At 45.0% G+C, this 15,946-nt stretch overlaps 1 protein-coding gene across 2 annotated transcripts in view; it reads right to left on the bottom strand.

Moving 5' to 3' along the window:
* Nucleotides 1–649: 649 nt before the first annotated feature.
* The window catches only part of ZNF398 (zinc finger protein 398), a 31,481-nt gene continuing 16,184 nt past the window's right edge, over nucleotides 650–15,946 (bottom strand). For both annotated transcript variants that reach the window (XM_057550281.1, XM_057550280.1), the window contains exons 5-6: nucleotides 10,662–10,775; nucleotides 650–9,232 (exon numbers count right to left, since the gene is read on the bottom strand). In XM_057550281.1, the coding sequence (XP_057406264.1) occupies nucleotides 8,082–9,232; nucleotides 10,662–10,775 (1,265 nt within the window). In that variant the 3' untranslated portion in view covers nucleotides 650–8,081. The remainder of the gene's footprint in view (nucleotides 9,233–10,661; nucleotides 10,776–15,946) is intronic.

A 15,946-nucleotide genomic window follows, 5' to 3' on the forward strand; every position in this document is an offset into this window, starting at 1 on the left:
CACTTCTATCTCAGTGTCGCTCCTTGCTTAGTTTAAAGAGCAGGCTTAAGGACTGCAATGTAATCCTCAAGCTCTCCTCACCCACTGACGTGTCCATGGTTACAACTTCCTATCTTCACTTGAGGACACTTTATGCCAACCTCCAAGGAAGGATAACACCTTAGGTTTCATAGTCATTGAAATCCTAAGTATAACTAAAAATCAGAGGCAAGACTATGTGAAGGCGAGGGTCGCTGGGGGTAAGGTGATAAAGCTCCAAGACTACTTAGAAGAGGCAGAAAGTGTTAATGTGGGGAACACAGTCAAATATTTTGTATTATACAGTTTTAAGGTCAATTTGCTCTTGCTAATGAGTTTTCAATATCCTTGCCTTTTTCAGATCCACCTTCTGCCAACATTTTAATTCAAACTTAAATGCCCAAACACACACACACACACACACACACACACACATACACACGTTTTTTTTTTCCCCCTCTCTCCCTCTCCCTCTCTCAGTGACTTCTGAAAATTTCTGCTTTATACCTATGCAAAGTTTGGAGAAAATACTACTTTTTCCCTCTTGAATTTATTCTCAGCCTACTTCAAATAGGCATTCCATCACTTTCTTTGCAAGTCTCGACACAGTAGATGAGTGAAGTTCTCTTCAGTTCTTAATGACTCTGTGGCACTTTCCTCGATATGTGACGGCTTGGTGACTGAGTAAGCTACTCGACAGTCCTAAACACAGGCGCCAGGGCTCAGAAACCCTTCATGCAGAAGACACGTTTTATGTTGGTGATAAGTGCAGTACATCCTCTTGAATCTTCTCAGTGGGCAACCCTTCAACATTTAAGTGTGGGGTGACTTTTTTTTGTTTTCCGTTTGTTTGTTTTTGGGGTTTCTTTCGTTTGTTTGTTTGATGTGGACCATTTTTAAAGTCTTTATTGAATTTGTTACAATATTGTTTCTGCTTTATGTTTCGGTTTTTTGGCCGCGAGGAACGTGGGATCTTAGCTCCCTGACCAGGGATCGAACCTGCACCCCCTGCATTGGAAGGCGAAGTCTTAACCACTGGACCGCCAGGGAAGTCCCTAGGCTGATTATTAAAAATGGTCAAAATTCATTCAAAATAGTCTAGTGCTCATGCAGAATAATACTGGTTTTTCTAAAAGCAACCAATAAGGTATTAAAACCGTGTATTATTGTTAAATCTGAGCTGGTAATGACATCACCACAGTCCCTTTCGGTTCTCCAGCAAGCTGCTCTTACACAGAGGTGCTGGCCTCACCACGACGGAGGTTAGGGAGGACGGCGGCGCAGGCGCTGGTGCTGTTCCCACCTATGCTCGCGCAGCGGCCTGTCCATACCAGGTCTCTGCACAGAGCCTGCCGTGGGCACAGCTAAAATGGATGCTGCCTCTGGAGCTCCTAACTTAACTGCTGAGGTCACTCAGAACTTTTTCAACAGCCATTCCCATAGCCTTATTTCCTTCCGAGTCCTGCCTCTAGAATCAAATTAGGACTTCCCATTGTGGATTCAAAAATCCTTTTATTCATCTTCAGTCCACAGCTCCCTGTTCTGGGAAAGCAGGCTAACTGGTCATTTCCAGTCCAAGAATTCACTTTCTCTTTCTATGATCTTCTAAACTTGCAGGCACTTTAGAATCACTTGGGGGAACTTTAAAAAACAAAACATCTAGGCCCCATCCCAGATGAATCAAATCATGCCAGGGTGAGCCGCGACATAAATATTTTTTTTAGCTCCCCAGGTTATTCTAATGACCGGCCAAGAACAAAGCAGCATAAGAAGGGCTCCCTGCTGTTTCTCAGGTCCTTGTCTCAGCCCCACAAGATCTCCCTGGGGGCATAAACATCCCAAATTATTACTTACTGACTAATACTAAAAAATGATTGACTTAACTTTTCTTGTTCATTGTTTTATTCTGCTGTTTACTCATTGAGGTTGGCTTGCAGATATTGTTTTTCTTATATAATTTTTTTAAACTACAACCTCAAAGCCAAGAACTGATTTGATGTACATAGCTTTACGTACATCCTTAATTTTGAATTCTGTTTAAACCAATCTCTCCAGGAATATGCCTGCCTTTCCAATTTGTTATAATTCCTCATATACATAAAACTGGTTATCTCGCCTGAGTTGCTGGTAGAAGTCAACACATTATATAGGTCACATTATATATGTCACCCTGATATTTTCTGCATCAAACTTTTTTTCAGTCTCTGCCCACACGTACTTCTGTTCTCTCACTGCTTCCCAAATTGCAATCTCAGGCTAGCTTCCCCCCAGCACAGGCAAGCAAACTGGAAGTGAAGAAACAACCACTGCCCAGTCTTGACTGAAGAGAAGCATCATTTAAGTAACATCCAGGAAACTGTGTAACTGATCAACAAGTAATTCTCCTGCACCTACTATATCAACACTTTCTTCTTAGGCTTGCAGTATGTTTCAAAGCACTTTTTAAGACCTTCCCTCATTTGAGCCTCACAACACCTTAGGTAAACTTGGTAAAGTGTGTACTAGCCTCACACTGCGAGTGAGAAGACCAAAGCAAGAGGCTCCCTGACTTCCTTTCCAGGACCTCTTTCATTATGATAATCCTTATTCTTATAAAAGCATTAGAAGTGCTATATACAAAATGTTTTACATTACACAAAATATACAGGAAAAAGTAACCACTGAATGACCCCAGCACCCTAGAACAACTATTATTTTGGTGTGTCTTCCTATGCTTAAAAGTGCAGTCAAATACATACTGTGTATTCAAACGAAATTTTAGTTTTGCTAGAATTTTGTCAGTTTGTGTGGTTTTGGAGTAATCATAATATGGTTAGAATGAGACTCTTGAATCTGTAATAATGTGTACCTCTCCAAGGTGTTGATTCTGCTGTGTCAAAGGAATCACTCAATAAGGCAGAATCTGGGGAGAAACCAGACAAGGAAAACAGGACCAGGAAGTAAAATCTTAAATTCTATGATTTTAGAGTTGGAAGGGACCTTCTACTACCACCTTGTTCAATCTGCCCATTAGAATTAGGAAAATGAGATGTACACAATTTAAGTGGCTTGCTCTGAACCAAGCAGGTAGAGAATGTTAAGCTACAACCAGAATCGTTTGTAATCCCTACTCAGGTGGTCCTCCCACTGCACGATCACTCATCGAGCATCCACGTCCCTGACAGCATGTGGCACCAGGAGGAATACAAAATAAGACATGGCCCCAGTTCTTGGGTAGCTTAATTTTTAGACCAGCTTCAAGATTTTACAGTAAATACTGGCTTTGCTAATAGCAGACACAAAGCCACGTAGCCCAATGAGGTTTTACCAAATATTTTATTTGAAATGTAACCTGGCAATTTTAAGAGCATTGCAGCGCAGTACTTTTGAGGCCTCTCTGATTTGACTGTATCTCTCTGCATTCTTCAGTGGGCGGTTGGTCTTAAGGGGTGGAATTATGTTTCGTTTTGAAGAGGCAGTTTGACCAAGCTGACAGAAGTCATTGTGTATGTGTGTATAAATAGAATTATGGCCAGAGTTACATATTTAAAAAGAAAGTGGAGCTGGGACAGAGAGGAGGAATAACACCCTAGAAAGTAACAAATTACTTCTTTTGCAAGATACAGAAACAGCACCTTCCAGGTCCTTTACGCAGGGGCCATGAGCTCTGGTCTCGGATGTGCTGATGAAGTAGAAGCCTTTCAAGGAAGCCTGATACAGGTGAAACAGAGTCTTTCCTCTCCTCGCAGTACTAGAAATGCCCCACTGTGCCACGGTTGGCCCATTCCCAAGTCAGTCTACCAGGCCCACAGATCCTGGGATCTGGGACCTTCCCTCCTGACTACAGCTGACTGAACCAAGATGAGCATGTAACCCAAGGGCAGCCAGTCCAAGGGCTGGATGGAGACTTCTGCGGCCTGGTATAGAAAGAGGAGCTGGGCCAGACCCCACGTGTTAGAATGTGAACTAAGAAAAGTCAAGAGAACCAGAACCACCTGGTGTCAGGGCACACACAGACTTTTGGGAGCCAGGAGATACAGAAAAGACAGAGTGAACGAACAGGCTAGATGGAAGCAAAAGATGGAAGGCAAAAGCTACGTCATCAAGCAATCACGTGCTTTTGCAGAGCGACCTCAGTCCTCTGCACCTTCCCCTCTCTGGTTGGGCCTGCACCTTTCCTGACGGCTGCCCCGACACCTGTGTGTGCCAGGCTCTGTGCTAAGCACTTTCACAGGTTGCCCCCAAACCCTGACACCTCCGAGACACAGCACCATTCTATTTTACAGATAAGGAAACTAGGCTCAGGATGGCTAAATAATATGTTATGTTACTTCTTATGATGTCAGGACTTGAATCTAGGTCTGAATCTAGTCCCTGCTTTAAGCCATTAAGCTGTACTAACCCACATGACGTGTCCTTACAAGACCCAAGCACTCCCTACTCCCATCTCCCACCAATTTGCCCTAACTTGAGGATCTTTTGCTTGTAAGAGCCTGACACTTGCCAAGTCAAAGAATGTCCTCTGTGTAAAACCCTGCGAGAAGACTGCTTCCTTTGTCGAGTGAAGGGAACAGGGTCAAAGGTGTCCACCGAGCACACAGAAAGAACATATCTCTGATGATAACAGAGTCCCCGGTCTGTGAGAACCTTTTGGGGAGACTTGCTTTTCCTCATCGCTCCTCAGCAGCCCCCAGACAGCCGAGGAGGATGCTTTTTATTGTCTAAGAAGCTACAGTGTGGGATGTGGCTGTGGGACAGCATGCCCTGCCCCTCCTCAAGAGGAAATCTGAGCAGAAGTTTGGGTTCTCCATCCCATTCAGAAAGAACAGATAAAGGAACTCGGGCCCTCTTTTATCAACAAGACTGTTGCCGACTGAGACAGTGAACATTTGTTACTCCCTAGTAAGCCATAAGGTCTGGTCCTGGTTGAGATAGGCATGGACACCCAAATATTTAAAAATGCTCCAAAAAGAAGCCCAGCAGAGTCCCCCAACAGAAAGTCCGCAGACTATTACTAATGATGAGGGAAGTTATGTAAAGCACTGCTGGGAAGTTATGTAAAGTAGCTAGAGCCCAGCCATGGTGTTCCAGTAACAAATATCCAGCAGAAAAGATCAGAGTCTTCTTTCACTTTCTGGACAATCAACTCCATTTATGTTCACATCTGTGGCTGAGCCAGAGGTTCATCTTACGGTGATAATGAAAAATCTAGTAAGCAAAGAGTGACTCTGGTTACAGTCAACAGCTGGATCCACTCCAAGGAGATGGTGCCTATTTATGTGATAGTACAGACTTCCCAGCCCAGCGGGCAGACTGATGAAGAGCACGTTTCTAGGTTTTCCTCTTTCCCACTGTGTCTGGTCAGGAAGACCAATCCTCAGTTACTGTTAAGTGTATGGTTTGTCTCAGGAGCCCTTGATGGACCACGTTTCTCCACACACTGGAACCTCTCTGTTGGACTTATCTTTTCCACTGGTCTATTTTACTTATCCACTTTTGAACCTTAAGCAAACAAACTCGAATTTAGAGCTGGCCTGGAGTTCTACCTGGTAGAGGACTGGTGGAGGGAAAGGAGACCAGAAAGTACAGTAGCTGAACCCCTAGTTTGTTCAAGGGCTGAGGATTGGATAACATCTACTTCCATCTTTCTGGCGTGATGCTGCCCATTCCCTTTCATTCAGCTTCACGGCTCTTGCCTCACTGGTATTTGAACTCTGTTCACTTCTTGCCAAAGTGTGGGTCCCTGCTGGCTACAGTTCCTTGCAAAAGGGACTGTGGGACCTATCTGCAGCATTTGAATCCACAGGTCTCTCTCATTAATAAGCTCTGTGTCCTCAGTAAACCTTTGAGTAAAAAAGAATTTCCATGTTATCTCATCCATCATCACACCTAGTGTAGGAGTGCCTTCTCCAGCAAACCCTGGCGAATGCTCAAATCCATCTGTTCAGAAAAGGGACCTCACCACATAAAGATCTGACTCTTCTTCCTTTTCATTAGGAAGATCAGGATGCAAACCAGAGCTGGATCTCACACTCAAGTTCCTAGTGGGTCACCAGTAAAGCTGGAACCCTGGTTTTGGGATCCCCAGAACCCCCCAATTTTCCATGGTATGGGTCCAGATTCTAGCTAGAAAACTCTTAATCCCATATGCCAGGGTTCTGTTTATCATCCCTCTTGGTTTGTCCCATACCCTTGCCTTTAGACTGTAAGTTATGACCGTGGAATAGGTCTCATACACATTTCTTAGGCCTCCCATGATGCTTGGTGTTAAGAATGTCACAGATGTTGTATACATGTGATTATCCTAAAGAGCAGCATGTTCAGACAGAGCATTCCCAGGAGCAAAGCTAGCTGGGGTGACACTTTTTTCCTAGTGTAGTTACACATAACTAGGAAGGGTGAGGTTTGGGCTGGGTGATAAGGGAAAAAATGGGTCCTTCCCTTATCATTTCATCAAGAAAGTGTCTTGTCTAAATACTCGCAGACCCTGTCACAGCCGTCTCAGGAAGATTCAGGGGAAACAGGAGAGTACAGGTACAGACAACTTTTCTGCCCAAGACTTAGGACTTCTGCATTCTCTGTCTTCTACCTCAGTCTCCAAGCAAGAGTAAAACAACAAATCAAACTGATTTCAGTCAAGTTTCAGCAAGAATGTCGCTGCTTTGATTTTGCTGTCTTATTTTGCTTTGCCTGGATAAAAGCCAGAGATAGAGACAGGATTTTGGCAGGAGAAGGAATGTACAAAATTTTTTTTTTTTTAATTCTAAAGGTTCACTTTTTTTCCTTTCACCAGCCTCATTTTGCAGATGAAAATCTGAGATCTGTAAAGGGAAACTGGCCCAACTGCAAAGCCACTTGGGAATGGGACCAGGCTCAGATGCTCCCAGGTGACTGACTGACCGACCCTGACAAAAGAACACACGGTAGCCAAGGTCCCCAGAAGCAAAGCCAGCAGGAAGAGGCTGTCCTCATCCACACCTGGTGCTTAGCTCTCAGGGGCCTACGAAGTCCCTCAATCTGCCCATCGCCGGGGGAGGGGGTGAACAGACACCCTGCTGGCTCAAGAAAGCGGCATTGTAACTATCATCTCAGTACTGAGGAAGTGAAAGGTGAGAGTCCACTGGCACCTTCCAAAACTCTGTAATGCTTCTGGAAAGTGCTGTGACCTTTTCTGCTGATGATTGTCAGAATATCAGACACCGGGAATGGAAAAGCCAGCTTACTTGCTTGGAAACAATAAGGAAGAATATGACATAAGTGACTCTAAGAAACAGGGTTCAGGCACAAACTCTAGGCTGTTCTGTCACTTCTCGGGGATCTCTAGCTTTTAAAGCTGGGGCTGAGAATCCTGCTCCCAAATTTTTAACCAGGACCCCGGCAAAAGTTTCTAGCAGTTTAAATGGCAGTAAAAGCCTGAATGCTTCAAATTAAGCTAGTGAAAGAACTGTTCTCCTTAAGAAGCTTTTAAAGTCAGACTTTCTGCTCATCCAGTATTAAAATATATTAGAAGAATTAATCTAGCAGACCTAGGAAGGCAGTCTTGAGTCATCACTTCAGGAGAGACGGCACCCAAGCACGTGAGCCAACTGGAGCCACTGTCTGGGAGGAACAGGAGTGGGGCCCAGGCTTGGGCACTTTCTTCTAGCAACCGTCCTACCATCAAGGAGGTGATGAAAGGCTCAGTTAAACATTCTCTGCCGCAGAATGGGCTTCAAGCCTTGGAGGCTCTTCCACGCACCTGACTCTGCCTAGTGATGGACCACCAGAGGCCGAATTACCCTGTGATGGATCACCAGAGGCCGAATCTTGCTTTCCAACCTCTCTGCAACGTTCTTATAACTTCTGCTTAGGTAATGTTTTTGAAAAGATGGGGAAGCTGGGCTCTCTTCCGGGTCTTCCTGGGTTTCACAATGTGCTGCTCTTGTGAAGTTCCGAAACTCAAGCACGGCTCTGGTCAAGTGCACAGGACCCCAGATTCACTGACGTGCCAGGCGGGCATTACCACCGGGTTAGCGGGGTGCAGGGGCTTCTGGGCTTGCCTCTTGCCCCGCTGCCAGCACGGCTAACCCTGAAAGGAGAGACATTTACTGAACCCCGCCTCCAGTCCCTTCCCCATACCACTGATTGGCCTCTAGACCTTCGGTGTTAACGCCCAGGCCAGCGGTTTCGAGCCCAGTTAGGAGGGGGCCCGGGGGGTCCGGCGGCTGTCCAGAGGGGTCACTATGCCCACCACAGCCGCCACCGTGGCCCGAGCGCAGGTGGTCCTTGAGCGTCTGCTTGTAGCGGAAGCTCCTGCCGCACTCGGCGCAGGGGTAGGGCCGCTCGCCCGTGTGGATGCGCTGGTGCTTCATGAGGTGGTGCTTGCGGATGAAGCTCTTGCCGCAGTGTGCGCAGCTGAAGGGCCGCTCGCCCGTGTGCAGCCGCCGGTGGTTGAGCAGGTGCTCCTTGCGCATGAAGCTCTTGCTGCAGTCAGGGCAGGGGTACGGCCGCTCGCCCGTGTGGATCATCTGGTGGCGGATCAGGGCCGAGTGGCCGTTGAAGTCGATGCCACACTGAGGGCAGGAGAAGGGCCGCTCCTGCGCGTGGCCCCGCTGGTGCAGCAGCAGGCTGATCTTCAGGCTGAAGCTCCGGCCGCACTGCGCGCAGCGGAAGGGCCGCTCGCTGGCGTGGGCTCGCCGGTGGCTGGCCAGGCGCGCCTGGTCGGCGAAGCGCTTGGGGCAGTCGGGGCAGGGGAAGGGGCGCTCGGTGCTGTTGTGGACCCGAAGGTGGTAGGTGAGTCTGGACGGGTGAGTGAAAGTCCTGGCGCAGTGTGGGCAGGTGGGTGGCGTCTCGCCGGCGGGCGGCTGGGGGCCGCGGTCGGCGTGCGGGGGGAAGTGCCTGGGGCACTGGGCGCAGGGGGCCGGGCGCTCCCCTGCAGGGCCGCACCGGTGGGTCAGCAGCATGTCTTGGCTGAGGCTCTTGCCGCAGTGGTGGCACGAGAACAGCTGCTCCCCGGCCGGAGGCGGGAGGGGGTAGCTGCCCAGCTGAGTGAAAGTCACTTGTCCCTCAGAGGCTTCGGCCAGGTCGGTGGCTGGACGTCCAAACGGCGCCATGGGCGCAGACTGCGGGCTTTTGAAGGCCACGTCCGGAAACGTATCCTTAGCTGCTGCTGCCGGCGGAGAAGAGAAGGTGACGGGCACCTCGGGGCACAGGGAGGCTCTGGCGAGGCCTTCAGCTTTGATGACAAGCTCTTCGTCTGAAAGAAAGGACTCAGAGTCACACCTGTCAACAACAGGTGTCCCAGCAACTCTCCTGTGTCCCTGCCCAGTTCTGACAGGCTGCTCTGAGCTCCTCATTGGCCCAGATAAGGAAGGCAGTGGAGGGCTGAGATAATAACCAGGGTGTCTGTAGTCCCTGAGGCCAATCGTCGGAGAATTTATTACTGAACCTCTCCAGCGCTCCCCGTTTGGACAGGAAGAACCCTGGCATCAATCTCCCCAGCATTACTTTCATTATGTTTCACCTCTGCTCACAAGCTCTGAAATGTTCTCTGCTGCCTATTGTGATTAGGCCTAAAATCATGTATTTATCTAATCCTGTTCCTTTGTATTCTGCCAGGTTAAGTCCTTCACTATAGTTAGCTGTCTCTTTACTTTCCTGGAAAATAAAGTACACATTTCTGCTCATACGTCTTTGATCATTCTGCCCTCCCTTTTGTAGAATGCATCTCCTCTCTTCCCATCTTCCCAGATTATACCCAACCACATAGGACCAATTTTCTAAGGCCAATTCTAGCTTCACATCCTGGCTTGCGGGGATCTTAGTTCCCCAACCAGGGATGGAACCCAAGCCCCCTGCAGTGGAAGCACAGAGTCCTCATCACTGGACCGCCAGGGAAGTCCCTTCGCCTCCTTCTTTAGGCCTTATCTAAATACCTAAACTAAAACTGATGTGATGTTCTCTGAACTTCTTATTTCTTGTATATAAGTCATCCATCCCACTCACCCTTGACATTTAATAATAGGCATGTAGTACTATATGTGCTAATAGGCTAGTACTAATAGGCTAGTACTGATATGTGTGGCCCCAATATAAACTTCTTGAAGAGCAGAAACTGTCTTTTTTTTTTTTTTTTCCCCAGGGTCTAAGCACAGAGCATAGAAGATAAACAGGTTGCATTAAGTTGCATAAACGATCATGTCTCTTCTGACCTTGAGATTCTCTTCTGGTTCAGATGGCAAAATACAGATGGTGCTAAATGTCTTAGAAGACGCGTGTTTCTTCTCATGTCACTGTTCTTCCTGAGGGAGAGCTCTTCATTAACATTCCCATTTGCGCCTCTCCCAAGACCCTGCTGTCTGCACTGTTTGCCTCTCCCACCCCCTAGCTCTGTTCTGTCCCTTCTGCGTGCTCTTCACATGTCCTGTCCTTCCCCATCCTCATCCTTCTGGTCCATCTGTATGCACTTCTTTTTCTTCTAATCTGTCTTTACACTTAAGAGTATGTTTTCTCACTTAAAATGTATCTTGGTTTGATTTCCGTTTCATTTCTAACTTACTTGAACATGCTTTTTTTTCCCTTTTCCTCATTCCTCACCCACTTCCTTGCGTCCACAACCCCACTTCCTCTGCCGTTTCTTCTCAGTGGCCCTGGCATAAGCCGGGTCTGGGCGGCTCAGTACTCACCGGCATAGGTGCTTTTGCACATGTCACTCTCCTTGGGCTCCTGTGGGGTGCCGACCTGGGTCTCTTCCTCTTGTTTAATCCAAGACAGAATATCCGATGTTGAAATGCCAGGCTCTGTTTGTGGGGGAAGAGAATGGCCTTCAGGGCTTGACTCAGAAAGTGGAAATAATCATGTTGGTTTGCTGAATATTACATTTTGCCCAAATATTTATCTCTAATTAACTATAACAACAAAATGAAACTAGCCTTTTAAAAAATGCATATAACATCTACAGAACCAGTTCAAAATGAAACCAAATTTATGAATCTTTACATGATAGACTCACGTTGATTCACTATTTTCAGTGAGCCCATTTCAAAACAAATCAAAATTTTTATATTAGAGATGACACTCTGAAATAATCTAGATTCAATAGTACCTTTCATTTCATTAGCACACTTACTTTCAAAGTATTTTCACCTTTTTCTCACACAGCTTTTTTATGAAATAATGAAGCAGGGAATATTTTCTCCATTTAAGTAGGGGGGGCCCTCAGAGGTTAAGTAAATTGCCTGTAAGGAAGTGTTTACAGTGAAAAGCTATATTATCAAAGATTTGCTTTAAAATATGCCAAAAAAAAAAAAGATGAACCGAAAACTTTAAAAAAAATGTTAATTTGAAAACAAATACAGGGACTTCTCTGGTGGTGCAGTGGTTAAGAATCCACCTGCCAATGCAGGGGACATGGGTTCCATCCCTGGTCCGGGAAGATCCCACATGCCGCGCAGCAACTAAGCCCGTGCGCCACAACTACTGAGCCTGCGCTCTAGAGCCCACGAACCACAACTACTGAGCCCATGTGCCACAACTACTGAAGCCCGCGCACCTACAGCCCGTGCTCCACAACAAGAAAAGCCATCACGATGAGAAGCCTGCGCGCCGCAACGAAGAGTAGCCCCCGCTCGATGCAACTAGAGAAAGCCCATGCACAGCAACGAAGACCCAACACAACCAAAAATAAATAAATAAAATTGATCCTTTAGAAAAAAAAATACATTTCCAGAATTACAAAGTTAGGTTTAAGCACAGATCTGACTGCTCAGGAACATTTCTCAGGTTCCCAATTCTGGGTTCTTTCCAAGAGATCATATTACTTCTGCTTATTAATGATATAGGTTATTGTTTCCTGAACACTGGGAGAGGGGAGAATAGTATTTGCAAGTCCCTCAGGCCTTGGGGATTCTTTTTTTTTTTTTTTTTTTTTAATTTTATAGCTACTTTATTTATTTCTTTATTTTTGGCTGTGTTGGGTCTTCGGTTCGTGCGAGGGCTTTCTCTAGTTACGGCAAGTGGGGGCCACTCTTCATCGCGGTGCAGGGACCGCTCTTCATCGCGGTGCGCGGGCCTCTCACCATCGCGGCCCCTCCCGTTGCGGGGCACAGGCTCCAGACGCGCAGGCTCAGTAGTTGTGGCTCACGGGCCCAGCCGCTCCGCGGCATGTGGGATCCTCCCAGACCAGGGCTCGAACCCGTGTCCCCTGCATTAGCAGGCAGACTCTCAACCACTGCGCCACCAGGGAAGCCCGGGATTCTTTTGGAAAGAAAAAAAGAACAGCCTCTAAAGGCTTTGCACATAACATGCCTCATTTGGTCAGTACAGAAACAGCTGTGCTTGCTATTCCAGCCGAGGTCTATATAGCCTTTTTTGGCCTAAAAGGACAAGCTGGCACGCTGACAGGGTCCAGAGAGTAAATTCAAGCTCTCTATATTATTTATGAAAAAAGCCTTGTACGAAGGTTATGGTTTTATTCCCAGCAAATGAACAGAACTCAGTGTTTTGTTTTTTGTTTTTTTTTATAACTCAGTGTTTTGCTCAATGCCTTTCAAATCAGTTAGAGACCACTGAAATCTAAAGTCACACCCAAAGGAGAAATAAGAGGTTGGACAAGACTAAGGCCCAAAATACTGTCAGGTTGTGCAGACAAACAGAAAAATACAGGTTTTTGCACATGTGGCAGTTTGTCTTTCCAACTTCCTACTTTGAGCTACAAGGCTGAAGTGTATTAACCATAATCCAACCTTATCTTTTTTTCTCCAAGACTTTATAAACACACACATATATAAACAGGCAGTGAGAGACTGAGTGTAAGGAAGTGGATCTTTTAACAGACATCCAAAGGATGAACTGTCTATTCATCAAAAATATGAGACTTTTAAAATGCTTAATTGCTTCATTAGTCAATTTTCTGAATAATGAGTTAGTGCTCTAGAACCTCCAAATGTGATTCAAGTGGTTTTGACTTTTTTCTTTAGTTTATCATTATGAACTCATAGAATACTATACACTGGATGAGTTTCAATCCATTGCAGTCATTATTTTTTTTAACCATTTTTTAAATTGAAGTATTAATTTACAATGTTGTGTTCGTTTCAGGTGTACAGCAAAGTGATTCAGTTATACATATATATGTATATATTTTCAGATTGTTTTCCATTATAGTTATTACTGAATATAGTTCCCTGTGCTATACAGTAGGTCCTTGTTGTTTATCTATTTTATATATAGTAGTGTGTATATGTTAATCCCAAACTCCTAATTTATCTCCTCCTCCTCTCCCCCCGCTATCCCCTTTGGTAACCTTAAGTTTGTCCGTGAGTCTATTTCCATTTTGTAAATAAGTTCAAGTCATTATTCTTTTTAACGCTCAAATTGTCCCTTTATTGGCCAGCGGGAGCCCCTTCAGGTCAGTTCTATATCTTTTCACATCATCAAACATCTAGTTTCCTTTATTTCTGGTATGACAAACTAGACCAGGTTCATCTTGTACATTTCCGGCTCCAAGCACACAATCAATAATCTCTCCGAGAAACGGAATTTAGAGACAACAATCTGGATGATCAGGACGCTAACTGCTAATAGGTGGTCACTGCTTCTAGGTCTTTCCAATGGACAAAGCATAAAATACATACCTTTTAGAAAAAGGAAAGTGTCATGAGTTTATATTAATACTTATGATTCATATTTAAGATTACAGGGTTTTAGTTAAATCCTTTGATTTTATGCTTGTATCTTTTCTCTCTTATCCTGAGAATCTTGGTTCCTAATGACACTACATAATCTTTGCTTTATCTGAATGTACATTTCAAAATAATACCAATATTATTAACAAAAATATGGACTCAATTTAAGATTTTTTTGTGGTATACAGTTTAGTTATTTCAGTATGTGTTTGATTTTTATTTTATATTTTTATGTAAAATATTTACAAAGCTCCAAAATCAAAACTATAAAATAAGGTACATTCAGAGAGGTCTAGCTTCCATCTCTAATCTCTCCCTCCCTGTATAGGCAGCCATTCTCATTGGTTTTTGTTTTAATCTTCCATTGTTTCTTGGAAAAATATAAGCAAACATATATACATCTTTGTATTTTCCCTCTTTATGAGGTATACTACACGAACTGTTCTGTACCTTCATTTTTTACTTAACAATATATTCTGGACATCTGTAGCAGTATACAGAGATCCTTCTCATTCCTTTTTGTAGCTGTACCATTGTTTATTCAAGAGTCTCCTACTGATAGGCATTTGGATTCTTTCCAATCTTTTGTTACAATATTAGTCAGCAGCCAACCATAAAAGCTATGGAGGACTAAAAGAACAAGCCAGTTCTACAGAAATGCGAGTGGCTATTGTTATTACACACTGGCTCAGTATGTCTTCACTGAACTTGGGGAACCCCAGGAAGGTAACCCTTCTTTTTGAATAATGATGCTAAAGTTCCTCTGGTCATTTAACTAACTAGATCAGTAAAACTAAGTAAATATTTATTTTATCAATAATTGGGTCTTAGCACTGTTGTCACTGAATGCATGTAATATGGTTGTGTCTACTACATTTGGTGGGAGTGGTGGGAGTGTATAACTGAGGACCTTTTGGAAGTGAAATAAAAGGAGCAGGAGTACTGGAATACTAAGGTGGCCTCATGCAGTCACCTGCCTGGTGACAGTAGGGCAACTACTGGCCCAGTCACCACAATAGCACTCAGAGTACATCTGCACAGGCCTGAGGAATCCCAACAGTGGATACTTAAAGAGACACAGATGAAAGTAAAATCATTGGTTCCTGCAAGCAGCAGGCTTTGGAGAAAGCCAGAGAAGACAGAAAAACTGAAAATGGTGATCAGGTAAGAGGAAGTCGATAAATGCTGAGGTTTTAGGTTTGACGGGTAGTTCAAATAGAAAGGCTGATCCCAAGAAAGTATAAAATTTTAATATCTACACTGGTTGAATGTTATTTTAACTATGAGGAAATCTTATTGTATGTGTGTGTGTGTGCGTATGTTTTAAACAGGTAAGGCCCCAGGCTGTCTGAAAAGGAGCTGGAACCTTGAGGTTCTGGGATGTATACAAAGGTATTATGAACTAAGTGAATTAAAACAAGTGCTGAGGGACTTCCCTGGTGGCGCAGTGGTTAAGAATCCACCTGCCAACGCAGGGAACACGGGTTCGAGCCCTGGTCCGGGAAGATCCCACATGCCGCGGAGCAACTAAGCCTGTGCGCCACAACTACTGAGCCTGTGCCCTAGAGCACGCGAGCCACAACTACTGAAGCCCACGTGCCACAACTACTGAAGCCCGTACGTCTAGAGTCCATGCTCCACAACAAGAGAAGCCACCGCAATGAACAGTAGCCCCCACTCACTGCAACTAGAGAAAAGCCCACGCGCAGCAACGAAGACTCAATGCAGCCAATAAATAAACAAATAAATAAAATTAAAAGAACAAAAAAAAACTGGTGCTGAGATTTGCAGCAACATGTATGCAACCAGAAATTATCATGCTAAGTAAAATAAGTCAGAAAGAGAAAGATAAATACCATATGATATCACTTATATGTGGAATCTAAAATATGGCACAAATGAACCTACCTAGAAAACAGAAACAGACTCAGACGTAGAGAACAGACTTGTGGTTGACAAGGGGGGGGGTGGGGAGGAGGGAGGGGGGAGGAGGGAGGGGGAGGAGGGAGGGAGGGGGAGGGGAAGGGGAGGGGGAGTGGGAGGGGTGGGGGGAGAGGGAGAGGGAGGGGTGGGGGGAGGGGGATAGTGGGAGTTTGGGGTTGGTAGATGCAAACTATTACATTTAGAATGGATAAACAACAAGGTCCTACTGTATAGCACAGGGAACTATATTCAATATCCTGTGATAAACCTAATGGAAAAGAATATATAAAAAGAATGTCTGTATGTGTATAACTGAGTCACTTTGCTGTGCAGCAGAGACTGGCACAACATTGTAAATCAAC

This window comes from Balaenoptera acutorostrata, chromosome 7 (genome assembly GCF_949987535.1).
Source record: "Balaenoptera acutorostrata chromosome 7, mBalAcu1.1, whole genome shotgun sequence".
NCBI classification, from domain to species: Eukaryota; Metazoa; Chordata; class Mammalia; order Artiodactyla; family Balaenopteridae; genus Balaenoptera; species Balaenoptera acutorostrata.